The sequence below is a fragment of the Zophobas morio genome, unplaced genomic scaffold (assembly GCF_036711695.1).
Source record: "Zophobas morio isolate AGI-343-1 ecotype UQ-CSIRO unplaced genomic scaffold, CSIRO_AGI_Zmor_V1 ptg000011l, whole genome shotgun sequence".
In the NCBI taxonomy this organism is placed as follows: Eukaryota; Metazoa; Arthropoda; class Insecta; order Coleoptera; family Tenebrionidae; genus Zophobas; species Zophobas morio.
The window spans coordinates 18036742-18063629 of record NW_026972116.1 but is presented as its reverse complement, the minus strand read 5'-3'; the positions used below and the strand labels follow the sequence as shown (position 1 = coordinate 18063629).

Genomic DNA, 26888 nt, shown 5'->3' with positions numbered 1-26888 from the left:
AATAACTTTCGACCAATTTTTGTTAGCGTTTTACCGTGAACTTGTATTTTCGTATTTAAGGATTTTGTGAAAGACGAACAAAAATTAATGTTATACCCTACGTTTTGTTTTTGAAGTTATTATGTTGTCAATATTCAAAATTTACATATAATCTTCTTGATATTCGCTGTTTCGATCAACTTTAAACATGTTTACGTACCCGCCGTATTTATTCTGTACCGTTCTTTGTTAAGCTCTAAATAAATTTTTAATAAGTTATCGAGTTATTGAAAATCAATACACGTGGATACGCATTATTTAAAAAAGCGCCTTTGTTATGAAACCCGAGAACCCAATCGAGTAACTAAGTGGCTATTAAACATGTCGTAATCTCGAATTTATTTCATGTTTCTCTTGTTCCCGAATGTAAATAACTGCGAAAGCTCCCGTCCGTCGGGCGCGCTTTACTGCCGCAGCCGGCCCTCATCTCCTTCGTTCCCGCGCAAGAATATGTGTCATCGTGTGCAGGTGTACCCGGTGACCGGTGGCGACGGTGGCGGCGTCGGCGGCGTCGGTTCATGGCGCATGAGTCCAAAGGTGCGCGCGCGGTGCCAGCTGCCTACCTGTCGGGCGGCGCGGGTGGCAGTCTGAGGCAAGCACCGGCTGCGACACCACCCCTGGCGCCGCCACCGCGATTACAGCACTGCAACACCTACTCACCTGAGTGCCCCACCCCCACCTGCTCCCCGGCTCGGCTCGCCACGACACCGCGCCACAGTCTAGCAGCGACCGCCAGCGGTACCGGAACGGAACCGCTCCCAAGCAGTGGTGCCAGTGTTCGCTCGACCGTTCGGTGCTAACAGTGCATGTGCTTCCCGGACCGACGCCAGTTCGACGCGCACGTCGCCGCCACCGGGACTTACTAGCGTGAATCGTGGAGACCGCCTTCAACACCACGAAGAGAGGCCGGCATCCTCTGGGAGACGATCTGTCCCCGACGCCTGCCGCCACTCCGCCGTCCCTCAAGAGGGCCAGACACGACTCCGGCTCGTCCAGCCCGCTCAACGCCTCAGACCAGGACATGGAAGCTCCTCTTGGAGTCGCGCTCAGTCAAAGCATGGATTCCGTCAACACGAACAACGGAGAGGAGGAGGTGAGTTCAGTGCCGGATTAGGGACCGTTCCCGAACCCATCACATACCTTAAATTGCCGATGTAACGTAAGGGGTAGTCCTTGGATCGTGGGAAATCCCCTTATCGGGATTATCACCTTAATCGCAAAGGCGCTTATTTTGTGGCGATATTTTTTTTAAACTAGACACTGACGTTCCGTGTGGACTCTACACTGAAAAAAATGTTTTATTAAATTATCATAATACGTAGTTCCCACAAGTCTACTGTTATTTCCAGTTAAGTTTAGCGTAAAGTTTCGTAGCTGCACTATTAAGATGTCCCAAATAGATTAGAACAGTTTTACACAAATAAGGTACCTAAGATAAATATTGCCACCTTAAGGCTTTAAATTTTTTGGCAAATAAGTTTTAAAACCTGAAAGCTAAAATTCGTCAATAGATTGATTAGTAAGTGTTGTTTCTTTAAATGAAAATGAAATTGAAAAAAATGTCAACAATGATGATTTTTGGACATTTTTGTAAATTTATGTAGATGATAGTATTTGGGACATAGTCCATATTGTTGTATGCTAATTTGCGATATAAAATAAAATTAACTCTTTTTATTTGTTATAAACAATTTTTACTTTTTACTGAATAATAAAATAATAGTAATAATAAATAAATTTTCACTAATTTTACGTTTTCGTTAAAACTGTTTTAGAATGTGGTTTATTTTTTTATTATTCATTACCTATATTAAATAAATAGTTGCCCGTTTTTTAGTCTTGACAATATTAGAAACATGGCAATATATGGCTTAGGTATCTTATCTAACTTCTTAGAAAAATAAAAAAAATACAGGGTGATTATTTTTTGGCTATTTTATATCGACTCGTCGGTAAGTGTAGACTGACATAATGATAAATGTTGTTTCATTGTTCACTCAATTGCGGAATTCTCATCGTTAACCACCTTATTGTATACAACAGAGAATTCTGCGTAAGCAGTGACAACCAGTGCTGGAAACCCTTTTCAAACTTTAAACTAAAATATTGTTAATCTTAAATGAAGTTGTCATCGCTGTTATTCGTTTGTTATAGGGTTTTCATAAATGATTGTAACATCCAAGTGGGCATTGATCTCCATGGCAACGACAGTTCAAACGTCATAATTACTGTGACAGATGACATATTAACCATATTAATTAAAACTGTAGATGTATACCATTACTAAGAAGTGGTAAATATGTAAGAAATATTTGAAAACCCTGTATATATTTTGGAACAGTCTAGATAAATTAACAGAAATGCTAGTAATTAAATGCACTTAATGTTGTTTCCTTATTCACTCACTGCGGAATATCTTGCGTAAGCAATAGAGACCCAAAGCTGACATCGTGGAAACCTATTTAAAACTTTAAACTAAAATATTGTGAATTTTAAATAAATATGTCATCACAGTTATTCGTTTGGTGCCAATTTATCACGTTTGTCGCGTAATTCATTGCATATTGAACATTGAAAAGTCTTAATCTGACAACCGTGTTTTACGCGAGAGCGGAATTTGTTTTATCAATAACTGAAACTCATTTAAAGCTAGCGGATTTGTTAATTTTTACGAAATATATTTGTAGTGTCGATCTATTTCGGAACACTCTAGGTCAGTTAACAGAAACGTTGGTAAATTAAACGCACTTTTGTTGTAGTGTTAGTTTTTTGTATATGGAGAGTTTTTGTTGAGATTTATAGCCAGCATGCATAATAAATTGTTGACGGAGGTTTTGAAATTAAATTATATAATTATAGGTTTTCTCTTTCTAACATTTTCGTGCATGTTTGTGGTAAGGTCAAAATTTCCGCACACACTAAACAATAACAATTACGTATTGTGTAGTATGGGGATAATGCATTGTTTAAGACATTGACACTTAATAGTGTGGCTACGATCTTTGACTTTCTTTCAAGATATCTCGATAATCAATGACCGAACTGCGGTGCATAATTTTCGATCCTGTTGTGTATGTAGATATTTTCTTTTAATTTTGTGAAGTTTATTTGTCTTCAATTTCTGGACGGTGTAGAATGCAGATTCAAGTCTCTTTCAAGATTTAAATATATCATGTATAATTAGATTTTTAACAACGAAAACGTTTACTTTAATTTAAAATGGATAGACTTTGAAATTCAATTCAGAGTTTGCATTTTTAAAACTCTTAACGTAAAAATTTCCTTATGCAACAGCTTAAAGCTAGTGTGAGAATTCCCTGTTATCATTTTGCCAGCGCGTTTGAAGTTAAATTTAATTAACAAATTGGCGCCTAACATGTGTTTGTGCCATGTACAGTTAATTAATTATAATTTCAAGTACGTTGACAATATCAAAATTGCTGTTGCTCAGCTTGTAGGATTACTACTAACAATTTTAAATTCATAAAACGAGTTTGGTTGTTCGGTTTGGGTCACTTTTAATTGTTGTTTAGACTAATTTTCAGACGTTTATCGTAACAATAAAATAACGTAAAAAAGAATACAATTTGCAAGAAGAAGAAATCGATTTGTGTAAATAAGGAAACAAAAGACAAAAATTACTGAACAGGTCAGAGTTTTTTAATTAAAGGCAGAGATTTATTAAAGAGAAAACCCACATAAAACTCATGCTGAATATATTGTTCCTTAACCACTACGTTTGTGCCAAGATTATATACCTATGATGAGTTCGCTTACTCGAGAAGCTTAATTTAAAATTTAAATGGAATTGTATTTAAGCAATTTAATTTATTCAAGAAGTTATCTTCTTTTATTATCCGCTTATGTCTCACAATTCGAATATTTTTATTTTATCTTGTTCGTAATTTCTATTTTTTTAATTTTCATTGTAGATACATAAATGAATTTTGTTCTATTTTAGAATCATAATCTTGTTTGTAATATTTCGTTAAAAATATGTCAGGAACTAAAATAGAATAAAACGTTGTAAAACGGGCATAATTTTCGATTATGGCCCTCGGGAAATTAATAGCCCTCTTTTAAGTCATCAAGTGTTAAATAATCATGTGGCCATTTTTCAATGGTAATAAAAATAATTTTAAAGTAGGACTCCTGTATTTTCTGACGTTTAAGTTAAATTTGGCGTTAAAATAATGAAGGCACAAAAAAGAACTATTGAAATTTATAATGTCAAGCGACATTATTTTCCACGGCAGCTCTTTATCGTTGGCTGGTATTTTCCTGTGTTTATAAAAACGAAGAATTGTTAAAATTTGTATTTTATAACGAAATAAAGTACAATTCAAGTGTTATAAATTAAATACTCAAAACCTCTCGTGATTTACTCTCCGAATTTTAAGGGTCAAACTTAATCTGCATACTCATGCGTCGACTAAAAAATCGAACGCTCTGTTGTGAATAATATTCCATGCTAAGTTGTTATTTCCAGTAATGTAAAATTAATAGTAAGGATATCGCACAGAGGCATTTTCCTTTAGCCTTTGAAGTGAAAACAATTAAAATTTCATGTAATTATGCCGTTTGAGGTAGGAATGGCTTGTAATGGCTAAGAACCTGTATATTTTTTTCAACTAGTGTACCCAGTAATTACCAAAACCAACAATTCCAAGTTTTTGTAAAACTGTGAAACGAGTTGATTTTGAGCATTAATTTCAGTGTTAAGTCGGCTTTTTACAAAATTTCATTTTAAGTGTGGGACAAAAAAAATATGTGTGTGAGCTTGGCTGTAAATTGCAGTCGTAATAGAACGCATTATTCTAAGAAACCATAAACTCGTAACATAGAGCAACAGAGATATTTGTTAGCATTTTGTAATTTAGGATTAAACGAGATTCTCTTAATACAAAAAATTGGTTCAATATATACGTGTTTAGTTTGAAGTATCTCATTCGTGCGTTGTTGTCCACCGGTTCATAGCACTGAATTTCCGAAAAAATTGGTGTACTGATTCATTTGATGATATTGGGGAAAATTTAAATTGTTCAGATCTGATGCGTGAAATCGGTTCTTTGAACCAATCTGACAACACGCCTCTGTATTTTGCGTGGAAATAACTGCTCATGCGATTGTTACGTTATCATTTACAGGAAACTGAAAAATAATACTTACCGGTTGAGCTTTATAGAGCTCACTCTCCAGCTTCCTTCGATTGGTTTATTAAGACGAAATAACATGTTATTTGATATTGCCTTTACAGAAATTCGTGATTTCTAACTAACGCTTCATTCTGCAGCAATCGATGCTATAGAAAGATTAAAGAACAGCGTACAAACGATCTTTATTTAGGAAAAAACAAAATACGTACTGACTGAATGCAAAATTCCTTGTAGATCCGCTGTAATAACTATAATTTTGCAGAACATGTTTCTGTTTCATTTGTAGTGATTTCATGCCCCAATTTAACTAGGATGGGATGTCTAGTTTTGTAAATTACAAAGGGAAGAAATTATCTGGGGCCCCTTGACTCTTGATGCCTAAAGCACGTGCTTATTTTGTTCATGCGTTAATCCAGGTCCGACTAAAGTTGCCAGTTTAGGTTAAATTAATTCATATTATAAGGCTCAGTTACTGGGGAATACTAATTTAAAATTAAAATAGAAATACATTTAGTTTAACTTATTTTATTTTCTTTTACTATCATTAATGATGCTAATAAAAATTTGCGACTTGTCTAATTATGCTTCTGTACTTGTGGTTTATGAATCCGTTAAATAGTTGATATTTAAATGTAACGAATTTTTGTTTGTCGCTTGGGGCGCGAAAATTCCCCGGCCCGCTCCTGCGGGCGCACCCACCAAAAGGGAGATCGCCTCTTGGCCCGCGGCCAACTTCCTAGCAGACTGCACGTCGCACGCGATGCACCATGCAGGTGGTGGCGCCCGCCGCCCGCCGCCCCACCCTTTTGCGTAACCGGCATTCGTTCACCTCTTGGTGCGGCTCTTGCTCAAGGTCCGATGATGCGTGATGCCGGTGACTCCACTTCTTCGTAGACCAGCAGATGCCGGTGGGCGTGCCGATCATGCTCTTCGTGCGGTATTGTTCTGGTGCCACGTTCCTTCATAATTCGCCTCGAGTCGGCCAATTACATTAACCGCGATCGAAATTCACTTTCCTAAATAACTTTTCTGGAGGTACTAAAGTGGAAGCGTCGCTGCTTATCTGCTGGAAGTAATTCTTGAAATTGTTGGGCAGGTGCGCGGATGTATCCTTGGATGATGGAAATGTGCAGATTGGGTAATTAGTGTCGCTGTTCTGGCAGCGGGAGAAATGAATATGTATGTGTGGAAGTTCTGGATTTGTTAACTGGCGGATAGTGTGTTTAAATGGGGGAGGTTCAGGAGGGAATACTGGGAGATGAAAATTTTATGGAAAATTGCAGGCGTTCGGTAAACAGGAAACTGCATGGGTTTAATGGAATTGAAAGCAAGGAGTGGTGTCGACGACTTATACAGGGTGTTTCGTCTAGACTTACACTGAAAACAGATTTCTAAACATTTAAAAAATAAATTATAATTTATTTTTTAAATGTTTAGAAATCTGTTTTCAAAAACGAATTTTGGGGGCACAATATCTACATTTTGGTAAAACTATATACTCGTTTCGATGGATAATTTAAAAATATTTTTTTGAATGCAAAGCGTTTCGTTTGTAGGTTACTTGCAAAATCTATGTTCTTTTAAATGACACACGCTGTATATTTTTTCTAAATGTATGTAATTATATATGTTTGCTTCATTATTAAAAAAAAAAACTTTTTGAAAAATTTAGTGTGGTTCCATTTTTAAAAATCGAAGTCTAATATGTAATTTTATCCTCAATTTTGTCTTAAATAATTTGTTTTGATGTTAAGTTTGTTTTGTTTATCTTCAAAAATGTTGTTATTATATTTTTCAAATCAAACTCAATCATTTTCATCTTTATTCTGGACTAGTTCTGACGCATTTCTTAATATGTATTTCTATGTGTACATACATAATTTTGCTTTACTTGATTTTCATGTCTAAATCATTTGATGATGAATAAAATATTTGGGTGGGCGGGGCTTGTCTTTTGCACATTTTTCTTAATATACGAAGTTTTCTTTTCCCAAGAAGAAACTGAAAATATGTTCAACTATCCTGTTATTGAAAAAAAAAACTCTATATATTAAAAAAAAAACAAACAAACAAAAATTAAACCCCGGCCACCCGCTCCGATCTCAATTGTAATGAGTTTTTCATTCCTAATCGGACCGAAGGGCGGAGTTTAATTGTAACATCAATATTTCTCTAAAAAATTCTACCCTTTTAAAAACATATTTCATATGGTAATTTTTTGTCAAGAAATGATGATTTTGCAACTAAATTCGGCCCTTCCGCTCATGATGAATAAAACATTTGTCACAATTGAGAAGGGGTGGGTGGGCCGGGCATATATTTTGTCCATTTTTTTCTTAATATACGAAGTCTTCTTTTCCCAACAAGAAACTTTAAACATGTGTAACTTTTCTGTTGTTGAAAGAAAACTCTATACATTAAAAAAAAACAAAACTTAAGCCCCACCCACCCGCCCCGATCTCAATTGCGATGAGTTTTTCATTCCTAATCAGACCGAAGGGCGGAGTTTAATTGTAACATCAATATTTCTCTAAAAAATTCTACCCTTTTAAAAACATATTTCATATGGTAATTTTTTGTTGAGAAATAAGGATTTTGCAAACTAAACTCCGCCCTTCAGCTCACGATGAATAAAGCATTCATCACAACTGAGAAGGGGTGGGTGGGCGGGGCTTATATTTTGTCCATTTTTTCTTAATATACGAAGTCTTCTTTTCCTAACAAGGAACTGAAAACATGTTTAACTTTCTTGTTGTTGAAAGAAAACTCTATATATAAAAAAAACAAAGATTAGGAACCAAAAACCAAGGAATCGATAGAATCGAAAAATTCAATAATAGAAAAATTGGAGAAACGAAGAACTGCAAAATTTTAAAGTTGAGAGAAATAATCGAGGACCTACAAATCGAAAAATTGAGGGAACGAAAAATCGAAAAATTAAAACTGGGGAAAGTGAAAGTGGAAATTTTTTAAAAAAGTCGAAAAGTGAACCACCTAAAAGTTGTAAAATCAAGCAAAAAAATCGAAAACCAAGAGATTGGAACAACCGAAATATCAAAGATTCAAAAATTATAAAAATTTGAAAATTGCAAAATGAAAAAATCGGTGGTTATCATGAAGAATAAATAGTTTTCAAGTGAATTTTTCGATTATTAAATTTTGTGATGGCCACATCAATATTTAGCAATAACAGTACTATATTCCCAAATTTTCTGGAAAATCGGATGAACCATTATATATTACATATAATTATATAAATAAGATATCTCTTACAACAACCATGCCCATCAAAATATCAGAGAAAACAGTGGATTGTTAATGGCTCCTCTGCTGTCGAGGAGTCAATTTTGCATTGATATAAACGCATTATTCTAAGAAACCATAAACTCAAAACAGGCAGTGAACACAGTCGCCGATCGTAATTTACGATTGTTTCTGTTTGTTTGATAACTTGCCTTTTTTTGAATGCAGAAAATATTACTTGGTATTTGTATGTAATAATTAAGGAATAAGCGAGATTTTCTTAAAACAAATAAATTGACGCAAGCTTATTAACGCCCCCTGAAGTAGAGTCCATCAAATTCAGCTTCTTCTAAAAATATGAAATAATAAATAAACATTATAATAACGACAAATAAATTCAAGGCAAATTCATAAACTAGAAATATAGTAGTATGTTATTTTATAAAATTTATATGGCATGTAAAGCGATTCAATTAATTTATTAGAACATTTTTTCTTGGTTTTTAGTAATTAAAATACAATAACTTAAGAGTGGCAATTGTTCATGTATAGGGGTCCACATCAGGGATCTACATTGAGACCATGATTTTTCCCTCTTTTCGTTACTGACGGGAGAAATTTAAACATTTTTTTTGCGATCGACCTAAAAATCAGTCACATTAATCCCAATACAAATGATTATGAAACAAGTTTGATTTATGTTGTCCATCCACATTAAATGTTAGGAGGCAATATTTTGCAATTAATTCCAGGGTCAAATTAATAAATAAATAAATAGCGAAGAAATTTTGTCAAATTCAAACTTAAACAAAGTTAACTTTTTCTGATTACAAATTCGCCTATTTAAAATTTTCGTAACCGATCTACAACAAAGCAGATTTCTTTGCAGATGTTGAAAATAAATATCTCTATTACAAAATGCGTTTGATTCATAGTTATTTTTGTAATCAATAACAAAGGAATTGCCCAGTCAATGACAATAATAGCTTTAGTTTTTTCTATCCCGGCATGAATAGGATATTTCATAAAATAATGTCAATCAAAGGTCAATAATTTCTCTTTGTGACAAAAAACCATGACTGACGTGATCAAAATTTTTGAAATTGAGATTACTAAAAAACGATCAAAAAATAAAACGTGCAAGCGATCAAATATTCACAGTAACACTCTGTATTCAAAAAGGATAACGCATATTTGTTTTTAGGTGATAAATATGACATTTACGTGAGCAGGTTTATCATAACAAATAATTAATTGCCTCGCAATAAAATTACGACGGATCTTATATAATATGTAGATAGTACGTTCACAGCTTTGCTAATAAGCTTAAAAGCGTTCATTCATGGTAGATCGGGCAAGATTCTGAATGATCATTTTTGCTAAACCGTTTATTGCTGTTAAAATAGAGAGAATTATTCACAAACAAAAAAGAAAATGTGTTGTGTTATCCTGCCAATAAAATTTCATTAGCGTTATCATGAGCACCTGGCGCCGGTTACTGATACCACATCAAAATATGGTAGGTCGGAAAATAGATCCTTGTTATAATTTTGGCATGAAGATAGTGTCGTTGTTTTTATTTTGATACTTTAATGAATCATAGTGGATTTTGTATGTAAAATAGGACTTAATCCATTTTTTAATAGAGTCTGGTTGTGTACTTCAGATTTAATATGAGTAGGGTAGCAAATGTAAAACGTGCTACTTTTCTTAAACGTTTATTTCATGAAGTGTTCACCAGATTTCAACTTAACAATAAAAACATCATTTATTGAGAAAATTCAGAGAGCTAGCGTTAGATACATTCTTCTTCCTCTACACTTCAATTATCAATATTACAAGAAAGCCCGAACGAAGCGGACTCGAAAAGCTCCCACTTCCACCGATCTAAAGCTAAAATATGATTTCTTTCAGCCACGCTATTAACTAACGATTGCAATCGACATTCCTCTGTATCAAATATCACATCAAACAACCATCGTTCATATTTCAAATCAATAATGAAACGAAACGACGCCAATAAATAATTTTGCCGCAAGTATGAGTATGATGAGATCGTTTTGCTTCATCAGGACCGATAACGATAATGGCACCTCCGCAGATACCATCAGCCAGATTACTGTCGATCAAATTCAAATATAGGTCCGTTTTATAACAACCGCCGCTGCGCTGATATGAAAATTATGAGATTCACGTGGTACAACCTGGAAACTTGGAAAACTTTCCCAACTTTTCACTAAGCCGAGTTTTCAATCTCAATTTACCTGCTTATACCCCCAATTAATTTCTCATTTTAATTCGAGCCGAAATAACGGCTTCACTGATGCCAGCCACGTACAAATCTTCGTTGCAAACAAATCCAATTTTAGCGCCGAGGAGAGAAAGTTCGAGGATGCATTTTTCAGCGGATTTGATTAAAGCGGATTGTTAACGGCGCGAAAGAATGGAACCGTTACTAATAATTGGAAAAAGGGAAACCGGGCTTTGTGCAAGTGCAAGCGGTAAACTGACCCACATTCGGGGGTTAAAAAGCGGGAAACCTAATTAAGCGGGCGCGGATACAGGGTGTTTCATTGGCGCTGAATTTTCAACTCCAAATTGCAACCCATTTTCATTTTCAATAAACTGTAAGTCCAATTACAGGAAACTTAAAAGTTAACACAAAAAAATAACCTTGAAACTTGTTCCCATACGACTAAAAGGAACAAAATCAAATGAAAAAGAACCAGAAAATTAGAAGCTTCTGCAAAAATAACAGCACTAGTAAATAAAAATGTCACTAAACCGGTGTTCAATTAAATATCGACTAAGACTGTCTAGAGTGTCTAGATTTCAAAAATATTTTCCATATAGTTAAAAATAGAAGTTGTAAAGTCGACATTAATATTAAATTTTTGTTAAAATAAAAAGTCAAAAGTGATAAAAAATAAGAACCACAGAGGTCCCTGGTTAGACCCCTGAGGCGCGCCTGAGAATGGTATAAACGAGTCCGAAGTAAAACTGTCTACTCTATTTCAGAAGAATTAATATTGTGTAAAGCTTCTTTCAACGAAAACCATGGTGGTGAGGAGAGATTATATGTATATCCATAGATTTTTTTGTATATTATATATTTAGAAGAATTGAAAATATTTTTTCAAAATTATATAACAGGGAGATCGGTCAACAATAATTCTTTAACTTTGTCAATAATATACATGGTGAGTCACTAAATGCGCGCTTGTCGATATCTTATTAATTATTATTATTATTATTAAGACTAAAATTCTGCGAATCTTTGAGGACCATATTATTTTCAAATGCACAGTCTTCTGTTTTTAAAGGGTAACATAACATGGGTTTTTCAAATGGAACACTATACAGGGTGAATAAAAAAAAACGGATGATCCTAGATATCTCATTAATCATTACAAACAGAAAATCAGAGACAAAAGTTGAGTAGTATACATAAAATTATTGTCGACTATACCGAGTATTTTGGTTTCCAAGCATAGCACACAACTTAAGTTTTTTTTTTTTCAATAGAATATCCTATATATCTTTACATATTCTTATTAAACATATTCTTATTAATCACTTCCTAGGCTTTATAATCATCGTTTATTTTTGAAATTCTGTTGCCACGTTATTCAAATTTTTTTGAAATATTTTGGCAATGTAAGACAAAAAAATTGCAATAACGTTATTTGTAAGATATGTGTTCCAATATTTTATGGAGAGATAAACAAAGGTATGGGCTTTATTATGGTGTCAAATAACATTTTAATATAAAGAGCGTTTGTAAAAAATAAACTTTACAATTTTCGTATATTCAGTTTTCTCGTATAGAACACCTGTATATTATTACCGCATCTTACCCTATTTTTGTTCCCGTTTTGCAATGTGTTGTTGCCTTCCTTAAAAAAGTAAAAATATCTATAACTATCAATTCTAAATACAGAAAATACTTAACGAAAAAAAGAAAAAGAATAAAACTCGATATTCGAAAATTGTTAGGAGTATAATTTATTTTTTCATATTCTGTAAAACTGAATTTTATTTATACCACAATAAAGGGCGTAACTTTTTATCTTTCTACAAAATATTATAACTAACATTTTAAAAGTAACCCTATTGCGATTTTTTTGTGAACTTATTCCATTGCTTGAAAAATTTCAAGAAAATTGGAGAACTTGACAACATTGCATCGGAATTTCAAAAATAAATTATGGTAATAAATCCTAAGAAGAGGTCAATCAGAACATGTAGAAATATATAGAGAGTTCTATGTCAAAAAACTAAGTTGTCTGTTACGTCTTAAAAACAGGACACCTGTACAGTTGAAAATAATTTTAGTATATGGACCTCAAATAACGGTGACTCACCCTGTATATATAAATATATAGTACAACTATAATGCTATATATTTACACATTCTTAGGCAATATATAACCACAGGTTATTTTTGAAATTCTAATACAACGCTGCCATGTTTTTCCATTTTTCTTGATTTTTTAAGTAATGGAAGGGTTCACAAAAATTAATTTTTAAAATCGGTGATACAATATTCTGTGGAGATTTTTTTTTTCATTCATTACAATGTTTTAATATCGACATTTCATTTTTTTCAAATAGAACACTCTGTATTTTCCTATTGTATCTTATTTTGTTTTTGTTCTCTTTCTCTTTAGTTAAGTATTTTCTACACTGATGGACAAAAATTGGAATATTTTAATAAATTTTGGAAATCATATGTAGGTTGATTTCAAAAATTTTTCCTAAAATCCTAAAAATTACAATATTTCAATTATTGGCGAATCTGGAAAAATGGTAGGAATTTTGGTAAACATGGGGTTGAAAATAACTTCTGGGGGTAGAAGTCTACAAAAAAATGTCTTTGACTAATTTTCAAATCGATTTGAAAAAGGGTCAAAACGTACGTTAAGTGAAAAATTGCACTTTTGAAAAGTTGATAGAAAATTCTCAAAAAATTCCAGGAAATGGATCTTGTCGTGCTGATTTCAAAAATATAGCGTGTTGATAGTACCGGAACAAAATTTTCGAAAAATTCGGTTTGAAAATGAAAAATTTTAAGTCTTAAAAATTGCAATACTTCAACTGGCAATTCTGGGAAAATGATAGAAATTTTGAATTTCATAGAAAAAGAAAAATGAAAAATTGAGCTTGAGAAAAGTTACCTAAAAACTCTCAAAAAGTTCTAGGACATAGATTCTGGTTTGCTGATTCGAAAAATGCACCGTGTTTATAGTACCGGATCAAAATTTTGGCAATATTTGCTTTGAAAATAATTCTTTATTACCTGAAAATTATCATACTTCAATAGGCGATTCTGGAAAAATGATAGGAATTTTCGAAAAATGATGCTGAAAATAGCTCTTGGGGGTGGAAATCTACAAAATAATGTCTTTGGCTAATTTTCAAACCGACTTGAAAAAAGCTCAAAGATTTCATAAGGGAATTATCTAGTGAAAAATTTTTTGTGTAAGTCCAAAAGAGCTGAATTTATATTTAGAACTGAATCATCACTGGATAATAGTATAAAATATAAAAAGTAGTCCCTATTTTTGTCTATGAATATATCTCCATTTAAAGTTAAAAATATGAAAGAAAGAGAACAAAAAATAGAACTAGAATAAAACTTGGCAAATTACAATTTTTTTTGTGAATTCTTGCATTGCCAAAACAATCAAGAAAATTGGAATAACGTGGCAACGTCGCATTGGAATTTCAAAAATGAACCATGATTATAAAGGCTAGGAAGAGGTTAATGAGAATATGCAAAAATAGGTATGCATGTAGGGTGCCCTATTTAAAAAAAAGCCAATTGTATGCTATGCCTCAAAAACAAAACACTCTGTATAGTCGATTTTTTTTTAGTGAATAACTCGTGAAATGTCCGCAATCTCTTAAAAAAAAATGTTGATAAAAAAATTGGTCCAAAGTTATCTAGACAAAACTTTCAAAGCAGATTTATAAACCACAAGTGCAGGAAAATATTATTTTATAAAATTCAAATAATGTTTAATGCATACAAATTTGAGATCATCATAGTTCTCTTTAACTCGATGCCATCATTTTCGATTACTTTCATTAGTCTACAGGAACTCACACAAATAATGGTTAAATTTCCTCATAAATTAACTACCGGTGATGATCTAATCCCCAATTTCTTCATTCGTGACGGTAAATCACTTTGCTAAACCTCTTTCAGTCTTAATTAATTTAGCATTACGTAGACGGATATTTCCTAATCCATGGAAAAAGGCTATAATTATTCCAATTTTGATAAGTCCAACTTTTAGGTAACTGCAGGCCGATTTCTATTTTATTAGTTTTTTTAAAAGATCTTTATATGTCTTTTTAGTTGATTTCGACATCTGGCGTTCCTCAAGGCTCCAATCTTGGACCTCGTCGTTTTAACATCTTTATCAATGATTGATTATTTTTTCTTAGATGTGATAAACATGAACTTATAAGCCAGTCTTGAGAATTTAACACAACAATGGTCTGACAACAAAGTTATTCTAAATACAAAAAGTGTTTTTATATACATATATTATACTGGCAAATAAAAACCGTTTCAAACGAATTACAATTTTCATGGTCACTCTTTGGAAAAGATAAATGAGTTGGCATAACTTTTGATTCCGAATTCAAGATTAATATTCAGATTGAAAGTCTGACAGAATATGAACACATGAAACAGATAACTACAAAAGGCCGAATTTACTTGGACTATGTATAGTTGAATGTTCATTGTCTGTAATATTATTATTGCAATTGGTGGACAAGTTTAAATAAATTATGATAACCATCATTGTAAAAATTCAGTGTCTGCACGAAAGGTTTCGCAGCGAGTTTCCGTTGCAGAAGCCACTCCGACCAGTCGGAGATCTGCTTCAGCTAACCCAAAGAAGAAATAACTGTAAACTAGAGTGAAATGGTGTTTGCGAATCACAAACCTGAAATTTTTCCAACAAAAAACACTTTCGCGCATTTTGCGCTAGAGTTGACACGAGCTGGATGAGCACCTGTTTTTGGTTGCAGCTATCTGGCAAAGTTATCAAAATAACTTGCTTCCTGCGATACTTCATCGCGGTCAACTGACAGCTGCGAATGTAATCACCACATCGGTTTATGTCATCTGTACATATCATGATCTATAGCGGTATTAGGAAAATCGGGACGCTTCCACATTTCCATATTGTCGGGCGACACCTCTTTATGTAATACGGTCTTACAGTGGATGTAATCACATGTTTGTAGTGTCATATAATACCCATTAATCATTCTGCATCGCGATACCAGCTGCATGCTTTTAAACGACGTAAACGGAACCTTGTGTTATTAAGACAAGAATTCACCTTAGGTTATGATAATAAAAAATTAGGTTAAAGACTGGTCTGAACTTACCTCACGCAACGTCGAGATATTAATGGTTGGATCACACCTCAACCAGAAGTTCTCCGCTGATAATTGCGTAATCGGAATATGGTCGGGATGACTTGTGAAAGACTATAAATATCGCGAATGTTATCTACGGGGCATATTTTTAGAACGGCACACGTGGATAAATATAATATTTAGGGATTGTGTTGCATTACAAATCAGTTTTTATTCGAAGAGTGTGTGGCAATGAGAATGGTTAAGCGCGGGCTATTTTAATCTGTAGCAAGGCTAGGGAAAGGCCCAAAACGATCAATTTTAAAGTTCATACACGACATTAAAGCGCATTTTTCTGCAAATATATAACGATCTAACTGCAGCAATTTTCTAATCACTTCAATGTCATTCCACCGTCACAAAGTGTGAAACACCTTTAGTATTGTAACCTTATTTTTTATTTTGACACTGCATGCTAATACCGCGTGATCAGAAATGACTGAGTCTGTTGGCAATCCTGAATTTTTAGTCGAAATTGGTATAATGATGTGTTCAATAATTTCGGGTTGTCAGCTGTCAGATTGTTGCAATTTTTACAACAAAATTGACGCATCTAACACAAAGTTACTTCCGTTATGCCAACATAAACGCAAAAACAGTTCAAATTTTTGTTTAAAAGTACTGCCAACAGACACAGGGATTTCTTCTGATCACACGGTACTGGAAGCGATGTGACAAATATTTTAAACTTCAAACGTCAAAGTGTAAATAAAGTATGGACTAAACCAAAATTTTCAAAATGACGTCCAAGATTTTCTGACCCCGACTATATGTGGTGGTCCGAAAAGTTCTTGCCTAGGTGACAGTCCTTTATTTATATACTTCTTAAAAACATACATGTTAATGTATTTTCTTCGGGATTTCTGCCACTTTTGTTTTTTTTTTTTGAATTCAAATCACGTCAGGTCTACATTGTATTGTGGTTTAAGTTAAAGCAGTGACGTTAAAAGGGGTAGTTTTGAAAACAAATTGGTTATTTCGATTGAACCTTCCTCACCATTAAAGTGCAACCAACAAATCATATCCAGCTTTTTCTACAAATTTCAAAATTTGATTTTTCGAATTTTATGTACCTTATTTTTTATGAGAATTCCTGTAAGTTAAAATAAAGATGTGTACGTGATGTTAAAGTAAATGTGCTACACGCGTGTTTCAAATGAGTTTTTCCTTTACAAAATTCTGTGATTACGTCATTAATTTTTGGGAGGTATAAACAGATATATTTTGATAAAAGTGCCATGTATCATGATTACGATAATTTTAGAATGTCTACCCGATTTCAAAACATTTTGCAAATTTAAAATTAAACTGCAAACTATTGTTATAAAATTATGATTTTTTTTTCAAAAATCAGGATATTTCGGGTAAAAATTCAGCACAGATTTATAAATTACACGTGGAGGACTATGTTATTTCATACAATTTACCCATTTACTAAATACAATTTTGAGATGACGTCATCCAATTGTTGGTGGGGATGATTAGCCAAATTATGATTATCGTTCGTTTTACCATCCAAATAATATTCTTAATATACATACGAAATTTGACAACTATCAGTCGAATAGTTTCGGAGATTAGGTATCTATCTAATAAATATCGACAGAGACAGACGGACAGACAGACAGACGAAAATTTTAACGAAAAATTGGTGTTTCTCTGAAATAATAATTTTGATAATATAATTATAAACTATGTCCCAATGGTTTCATGGTGAACTATTGAAAAAATATATATAATGGAGTCTGGTAGAATTCATTTAGAGCTGCTATCTACAATTATTTTCTACAATTATGCAATATGTTCCTGTTAAAAATTACATACCAAAGTTTAAATACAACCTCTTCTAGACTATTACACAAATTCCATCGGGTGATTGGCTACTTTCGTATTTTGTAAACGTTTATGACACCTAGAGTGCGAAAAAAGTGGTCTTCCGTTTCCGTCTGTCTGTCGCCTGTGACGATTTTTATTAGACAAATAATTGCCGGAACTACTGGACCGATTGTTGTCAAATTTTGTATGTATGTTAGGAATATTATGTAAATGGTCAAACGCTACCCAAAAATTGGCTAATCATCCAGACCAACAATTTGATGGCATCCCCCCAACACTTTTCAGTAAACGTGAATTAAATTTTATAAAATAACATACTTTTGTACTTGTGGATTACGAATCTGCATTGATTTTTTGCCCTAGATTTTTTGCGAAAATTTAAATGTCTATGGCGGATTCATAAACCACAAGTATAGGGGCATGTAATTTTATAAAATTTAAATAGGGATTACTATGAAAGAATTTGAGCCTATATCATCAAATTATTGGTGGCAGACAATCTGGTAGAGTGTTTTTCTGTAAAAGGTACACACCAATAAACGTGCGCAGAAACGAAATTTGGTTCGGCATTGCGGGGTGAAAGAATCCAGCACGTGGTGATTCATCTTCAGTGGCGTCTGGCGTTAGAGAACTCTTTGGAGAATTTTCTTGGTTTATTGTGAGTGTATAGTTTGATTTTTTGGGAAAAAATTGTTACGCCTATGATTTTATAACATCGGAAAGACATTTTCACAAGATAAATTTGTGTTTCCATTTTTTTGGCTGTGATTTCTAGTACCACATAACATTGCCCCCAGATTCAATATCCAAAAGATACGCCACTGTCTATAGTATCATCTATTCCCGCCAACTTCCACGCGCAGATCTCTGACTCCGCCCATGTACCTTTTAGAGAAAAGCACTCTAGCTTCGGAGATTATCTGTCTAATAGAAATCATCACATACATATAGACTACTAACCAACAGATGGAAACGGGAGACTTATTTTTTCGTATTCTAGGTATCCTGAAACGTTGAAAAGACACGAAAGTAGTTTATACCCGAAAAGTAAACAGAAAAACTTTTGTAGATATAAGGATTTTTTCGTCAACACCTTCTAGATATTTACATTATAAGTATATGTTTCAAAAACTTAACAAAGTTTACATTTTTTATACGGGATGATCAATGTTCAAAATATCAGTTTTTCATGTTTCTGAAGTGAGACATACTGTATTTTATAACATTTTCGAACTTATTTTTAAGTAGGTTTTCTTTGGATATCAGATTTGTTGGGGTTTATCCTAACAAAAAGTCCTAAAAACCTATTAGGATAAATTCATACAAATTTGGTATCAAAAGGAGGTGTATTTAGAGATAAGCTCAAAAATGTTATAATATACAAGGTGTCTCATTTGAAAAATATGATAAAACTGAAAATTTGCAAATTTAGTAGCCTGCATAAATAACTTAAAACACTTTTCAAACCTTGAAGCCAAGGAATTAAAAAGTATTATGCAAAATTACAGATTGCCATATTTAAAAATGGCGCAGTTGGAATTTTTTACTTCGCGAGTAGAAGCTAAGGAAGTATTGTAATAGGATTCATTCGGCGAATGAGAACTTTCATGTTTTTTCGACGTTTCATGACCTCTCAAGTCTGTTTGTCTGTCGCCTGTGCCCATTTTTATTAAATACATAACCTATGAAACTACCAAACTGATATATGACTATCGTGTAAATAATAAAACCTAACCCAAATAAATTAATGCTATTTAAATTTTATAACAGAACATACTCCTGTACTTGTGGTTTATGAATCCACTTTAATTTTTTTTTTACCCTGGGTATCCAGATTTTCGCAAAAAATCCAAATTATATAACTACCTCTTACTGCCCATTCACAATGGACATAAGACATAAGAACCAGCGCATAACATAATTTACGTTTTTGGTTTGTGTCTGGCTTATGCTTATCTACGTTCACAGTGGACAGAGTGAACTCTGTAAGAATTGTTAAACTGCGCAAACGCAGAACGGAATAACTCCCAGCTAAAGATAGAAACGGCTAACCTCAAACTGAGTCAATCAAAATATCTAACCTACAATTTCATACGATATTCGAACTGGACAACTCGCAGTACAGAACAAACTCGCAGTGTGAAGCGTTTATTATAATTTATATAATATAATCAAACGTGTGAAGTGCCAAGTGGCAACTGTCAAAGGGAATTCAATAGCAGCATTCAAAAGTCCCTAGATTTTAACATAATTTTGACATAATTCGTGCACAAAGTTGAACTTGTTTCAACTTTGTGTACGCACACAAGGATTACATAAAACGTTCATAAGCATAAGAATTATGTTCGTCCACTATGAACAGGGGTACACGTTTTCCATCGTTTCAACTTTATGTATTTATGTAAGCTTTATGTACTTGTTATGCCTTATGTCCATTGTGAATGGGCAGTTATACTAATAGCGCGACTGTTGTGAGTTCGAATCCCTTTTGGCCACTAGTTTTTTCTAACACTGTGATTGGTGTTACTTACCTATATATTTTTAACTTATAGGGACTATCATAAAAATAATCAAATTTTTTCATTTTTTTAAGGAAAAACTTCTGTCTAAATAATCTTGGAGCATTTTTTGGAAACAATGATTAACTAAAAAATACTTCTATTTTGAAAAAGAAACTAAACGGTAGTCCGGAATAAGTTACGAATAAGAATATCTTATTATTATTTTTTTTTAATCCATTTCCAATTTCCAAAAATTTTAGTGTTTCTTCGAATTTTAGGAAACGAGGAATTTTTAGAACTTCAACAAAATTCAGAATATCTAGAATTTCTAAAGACTCTTTAAACTCCACTAAATTGCAACTGTTTTTTAAGAACTTCGGCTATCGAAACATTAATTTTTCTGGAAAATACCTAGCTCCTAGATTTAAAAAATTAAAGGATTCTAGAAATTTCTGCAGAACTGAATTTTATGAAAGTTCTATTAGAGTGCTTTTTTTTTAATAATTCATAGTGAGTGCGTAGTCTTTCGCTTCAAAATTGTAGGGACACCCTGTATACGCGATAAAATTCAACAGAGCCATGTTATATCTAACAATAATCTATAACAATAGAGTGAATGTTCAAGTTTGTTAAATTCAGTTTTTCAGTCATCGTCACTTCGTGAATATTTTTATAATTAATTTCCTTGGGTTATTATGACAAAGTAAGACACTTTAAAACGACGTCTCTCTTCCTACAGACTTTTACTAAAGTGTTCAATTTAAAATTCTATCCTTTTTTGTTGTTTGGCAGTCTTTTTGTTCAAAAGCGAACAAGAAGTACGAACTTTCAAACTAAACAATTTGAATGAAAACCGGCAGCAGCGAGAAACGTCGTTTAAAAAGAAGACGCGTTTCATTGTATTAGAGTAACCCGAGGAAATTACCTGTTAAATTTAAACGTTCCTCAAATTTCTATCACCAGTCCTGTCCTGTGCACACCTCCAAAAACCGTCTCCAATGGAGCAAATTCAGCGTCTATTATTAAATGTTTTCAGCGCAATTATTGGTTTTTTGCCCAAATTAGAAATTCAGCAGCTGTTTCGTACAAGAATGATTGATATAATTTTCGAGTTTAATCCCATCTAAGCTCTTCGTTTACATCTGCTTTGCTAACGTTCCTATAAAAACGAAGCTATTATTACGATTGAAGGTTTCACCGAAGACATACCGTCAGTCGAGGGGCAATTTAAAGTACGTCTAACAAATTTCAGATGTCTTATCACGATCACGTTCCGGTTTAAAATCCCAACAAGAAGTAAGATAGATGACACGTTTCACAAAGAGTTAAATTCGGGTTTGTTCTAGAGGTTTTTAAGGAACGTCTATTTTTTCTAAGTTCGAAAAATGCCCACGATTTCTATGCAAAGTAGCCTACAAATCATCTTTCTATTATAGTTTGTCGTAATTTTCGAACTGCATGCAAATGTATCCTATTAGCGGCAATTCGTTACCGTCTCAACAAAACACTTACGTTGTCTTATTTGATATTCATTTGTTTTTTGTCAGTAATTGGTTGTAGCGGGGATTTACGAGCACATCTTCTAACGTAACAGCATTCTTCGGCATTCCACGTGCCGAAAGTTGACGCCTACCTGAATTTTCGCTTTCAGCAATTAGACTATTGTCTGTGTAAACAGCGGGTGTCGGTGATCCGGTGCGCTTTGCGCCACCTAATATACTTTTTCTCGTTTTGTTAAAAAATAAACGGTGAAAGTACGATTTGTTTACAGAGCGCCTAATTTGTGTTTTTGTAGCAGTCAATTTGGTATCAGCTTCGGACCGAATTTTAATTGCGACAACCCGATTCGAATCGCTAAAATATCCTTTCATAACTGCACGTAATCATTATAGTCAGCTGCGATCTGTACAGGTAAACGCCTCAACGTGAAGACATTAATTACAAACTTAATTGAAATTAGTTCGTTTTATATAAGCTACACGTTTTGGACTTAACCTCCGTTAATTGGTGTCGACCTTTCGTTTCATTGCCAAAAGTTGTTCCATTTTCAAACCAAGTGAGCTTTTGTCGAAACGTCCGAAGCATTTCTTCCACGGTGACGCACATCTAAATTAAAATATGGGACACCGGATTTACGTGTAGCCGAAAATTAATGAACACATGTTGAAGAAACCGCCATTCGATTGATTTATTCGCGTTTCAGAATCGCGGAAAAATCATTAAAATGCCATCGAAATACTTTTCTTTTTTCGTCGAAGATTTAACAAACATCGGCAATTAAGTAAAACGTGGATAAAAAAGTCCATGCTCTAAAAGTTGAAACGTGTCGGTTACGAAAGTTCCGATTAGAAAGTGCGATAATTTAGCAGTGCATGAAGCAGCAGTTGCAGTTTAACCCGAACAAAACACGATGCAGTTTGCGTGAAAAATTAATTGCTTTATTAGAATTAGAACTGGAGGTGCTTCCGCACAATAAGAAAATACATAGCAGATGGTTATAAAGATAATCTGGACCCCGCAAGTAGTGGCCGCAAAGCGTTACAAACAACAACAAACTCCGTATTTTTCTCCAGATGCAGGCGTTTATTGTGTTGAGGTCACTAACTTCACGATTACGCTTCTGAAAACAATGGTAATAGAAAAATTGTTTCGGGTAGTTTGTCATCGTTTACGCTTGAGATGAACGCGGCAAAAATAGAACAACCGAAGACAAAAGAAACGACGAGATGAATCAGGCAAACTCATCACTGTGTTTGCATTAATAAGGTAAATTCTTGCAGACCGTCGGCATGTTTTGAATTTATGTTCTTATAGTTATGTGGTATGAAACCAACAGACCATATCTAGACCAGTTCCTACACCAACTGTTTTCATACTCGCGTCAGGCAACTGGCGGGAACGATCTCTTATTATACGAACGTTATTTTTGTCACGAAAATGTTATAATTGAAATTTTAAGCAGTGTCGTTTAGTATCTGTTTATATACATTACGTATTAATAATTAGGGGCCTTATGAGGTTCGAATTTAATTTCCTAAACAAAATGAGTTGCGTTGGACACATCAGTTTTGGAATATTTTCTGACATCCCGCTCGCTGTAAATTTATACATATTTTTAGGGGTTTAATCATGTCGAGTGTATACTAAAAATCCAACCCTGATGAAGTTATTAGCTTAAGCGGGTTTTTAATTAGATTTTCATGTGCAATTTTCCGCTCGTATCGACATCGTTACGATCGATTTATGTAAAAAGATTAATAAAACATCCTGCTATATAATGAAATGTAGTCTGGTGAATAACACCATTTTAGCCAGTTTTATAGTTACTTCTTATCAAAAGTGAGAAACGATTTAACACGTGCATAACACAGGTTAGTGCTTTATCTATTGTTGTTAAAATGTACAGCGATTTAACGTTCACAAATGTGGTTAATCTGGTAAAAGTAGTGGTAGTTGCAACTGCTACGAGAAACCTTTGTATGTAGAGACAACTCCCGTTAGGTCTTCAACAACTTCATCACTTACATTAAGTCTTATTAATGATTTATCGTTGTTTACTCCTACCATTGCCAAAAATCTGTCAACAATGCGCTTGATGTGTTGAATTAAAACTAGAAACTCTGCAATGTATTTTGTTTTGCATGCATTAATATGTGTCTACAATGCACTATATCAGTACCAAGGCAAGCCTTAGTCGTCCAACAATTCGTATCTTTTAACACACCACAAATTGAAGTAAATACTCATTGTTTATAAATTTTTTACAGGGCACTGCTTTTGACGTGCAATCAACAAAAACTGTCCTGTGGTTGTTGACTGTCCAACACGAATTTATTTTTGTTGGTGCCTTATTATTTTCAAAATTCGAAAACTAAAAAACCTGAAAAATCAAGAAATGTTACAATTCACGGAACACTTAACTTATTCTTACAAGATGTATTTGATCTTACGCGGGTTTGAAAGTTGAACGAGGTTATCGAAAGTAATCACTATTGCGTGAGGAATACCTACATCATGCTGTCAACGCGTAGATCAAATTAACAATTGTTTAGTTATTTGAACAATCGTTCAATTAGCGTAATTTAAACTTTCTGGAAACTTTGGTTTAAAAACACTGTTTTAAGTTACATAGTAAGTAGGATTTAAATTTATGAAATAACACCCTCCTGTACTTCTGGTTTATGAATCCGCTTTGAGGTTTTCTCTGAGGCAAAATTTAGAGATTCTAAAATTTAGTCTGAAAATTCTAGAGATTTTCCAAAAATTTTAGTGATTCTTCGGATTTTAGGTGCCTTGAGAATATTTTACTCGACGAGGAATTTTTGGAACTTCAAAAATTGTTTTAAGAAGTTTGGTAGTCGAAATATTAATTTTTCTGGAAAACATATAGAGATTAGAATATCTGAGAGATCCCAGATTTCAAAAATTAGAGTCTAGAGTTTTCTGTAGAAGTGAATTTTATGAAAGTTACAAAAAACTGAAATTTCCAAAAATTTTAGAAATTCTTTGGTTTTAGGTGTTTTTGAAGAGATTTTACTCACTGATGAACTCATGAAACTTCCAAAACAATTTATAACATCTAGAACTCCTAGAGTCTTCTCTAAATTCACAAAATTATAGCAGTTTTTAAGTATTTAGGGATTTAAAAAAAATGTCTTTTCGGCAAAAATTTAGAGATTAGAATCTTTGGGAGATACTCGTAAGTACTAGATTACAAAAATTCCATGGAGTCTGAGGCCTCTAGAGTATTCTGTAGAAATGAACTTAATACAGCTTCTAAACAAAGTGAAGTTAAAAAATATATATATAGATTGTTTTATTATTTTTCTGATGATGAACTTCTGGAACTTCAAAAAAATTCAAAACGTTTAAAACTTCTAGAGCCTCCTATAAAATAAACTAAACTGGAGCTGTTTTAAGAGACAAAAAATTTTTCTGGAAACTTTCTAGAAATTAGAATCTTTGGAAGGTCATACAGAGTTTTAAATAAAGTGATATTAAAAAAAAATGAAATTTTTCGGATTTTAGATGCTTTGAGGAGATTTTACTCTGGAACTTCCAAAAAAATTCAGAACATTTAGAATTCCTAGAACTTATTTTAACTCCATTAAGTTGCAACTGTTTTAAAAAGTTTGGTATTTGAAACCTTAATATATCTGAAAAACATCTAGAGATTAGCATAGAGTCTAAGGATTCTAGAGTTTTCTATAGAAGCGAACTTCATAAAAGTTCAAAATAACCTGAAAATCCCAAAAATTTTACAAATTATTCGGATTTTAGGTGCTTGGAGGAGCTTTTACTCAGATCTTCCACAAAATTTAGAACATTTAGAACATCTAGAGCCTTCTTAAAATACACTAAATTGCAGCTGTTTTAAGTGTTTGAGTTTTAAATAAAGTGATATTTAAAAAAATGATTTTTTTCGCATTTTAGGTGCTTTGAGGAGATTTTACTCTGGAACTTCCAAAAAAATTTAAAACATTTAGAACTCCTAGAACCTTTTTAACTTTAGAATATCTAGATTTTCGATTACAAAAATTTCACAGAGTCTGATGGTTGTAGAACTTTCTACAGAAATGAACTTCATGAAGCTTCTAAATAGACTGAACTTTAATATATCTGGAAAGATCTAGGGATTAGCATCTCTAGAAGTTCCTAGGTTTCAAAAAATCCATAGAGTCTGAGGATTCTAGTTTTCAAAGTTCAAAATAACCTGAAAATTCCAAAAATTTTACAAATTTTTCGGATTTTAGGCATCTGGAGCCTTCTTAAAATACATAAATTGCAGCTATTTTAAGTATATAGGAATTCTAAATACATATTAAATTTTCTGGAAAACGTCAGGTAGAGATCAGAATTTCTGGAAGATTCGAGATTCAAAAGTCCCATAGAGAGAATTTTACAGTTTTCTGCAGAAACGAACTTCATGAAAGTTCTAAATAAAGATGGAATTTCCAAAAATGTTTGAAATTCTTTGGATTTTATATGCTTTGAGGACATTTTACTCAATGAGGATCTTCTGAAACTTAAAATAGGGATTTGAAAGTTGGATTTTTTCGGGAAAAAATTTAGAGTTTAGATTTCTGTGGGAACGAATTTCATAGAGCTTTTAATGGACTAAATTTTATAGATCCTTCAGATTTTAGGGGCTTTAGGAGATTTTACTCATTGAAAGGCCTGTAGATTAAAAAAAAACAGAAGAACTATAATCTTCACTAAATTTTAAGCAGTTTGGCATTTGAAACTTTAATTTCTTGGCAAAAAAATCAGATTTCGCGGAGAAAATTCGCAAAATAGGGTAGGTATAAGATGTCAAAATACATTTATAAAGTGTCAAAAATATATAAGATGTCCATTAATTTCTTACACTGTTACTGGTATTATCTATATTTGTATTATTGTATGGAGGGTATCATAAGTAAAAGTTGGAGAAGCCAAATTTTATATAACCTTCGACTAATTTTCGTATCAATAACAATTTAAACAATGTTGTGCAACAGTGTGCAATTAATAAAAACGTCATCAAGTACATGTTCGACGTCCGCAGGTTATTTAATTTAACTACATTGTCAAACTCGCAAGTTGCGTATCGGCGTAATTACGAGTAGAAATACTTTATCGTTTTGGAACATCGTAAAAATACCATGGGTTTATTTTACTTATAATAAAA

General features: G+C 33.1%; 1 protein-coding gene across 4 annotated transcripts in view; it reads left to right on the top strand.

Moving 5' to 3' along the window:
• Nucleotides 1-613: 613 nt before the first annotated feature.
• Nucleotides 614-26888, top strand: part of Cpo (couch potato) — a 374497-nt gene continuing 348222 nt past the window's right edge. For 2 of the 4 annotated variants that reach the window (XM_064053396.1, XM_064053394.1), the window contains exon 1: nt 615-1132. In XM_064053396.1, coding sequence (XP_063909466.1) covers nt 1061-1132 — 72 coding nt within the window. In that variant the 5' untranslated portion in view covers nt 615-1060. Of the gene's footprint in view, nt 1133-26888 lie in introns of all 4 variants that reach the window. The other 2 variants (XM_064053395.1, XM_064053397.1) reach the window with 2 other exon arrangements.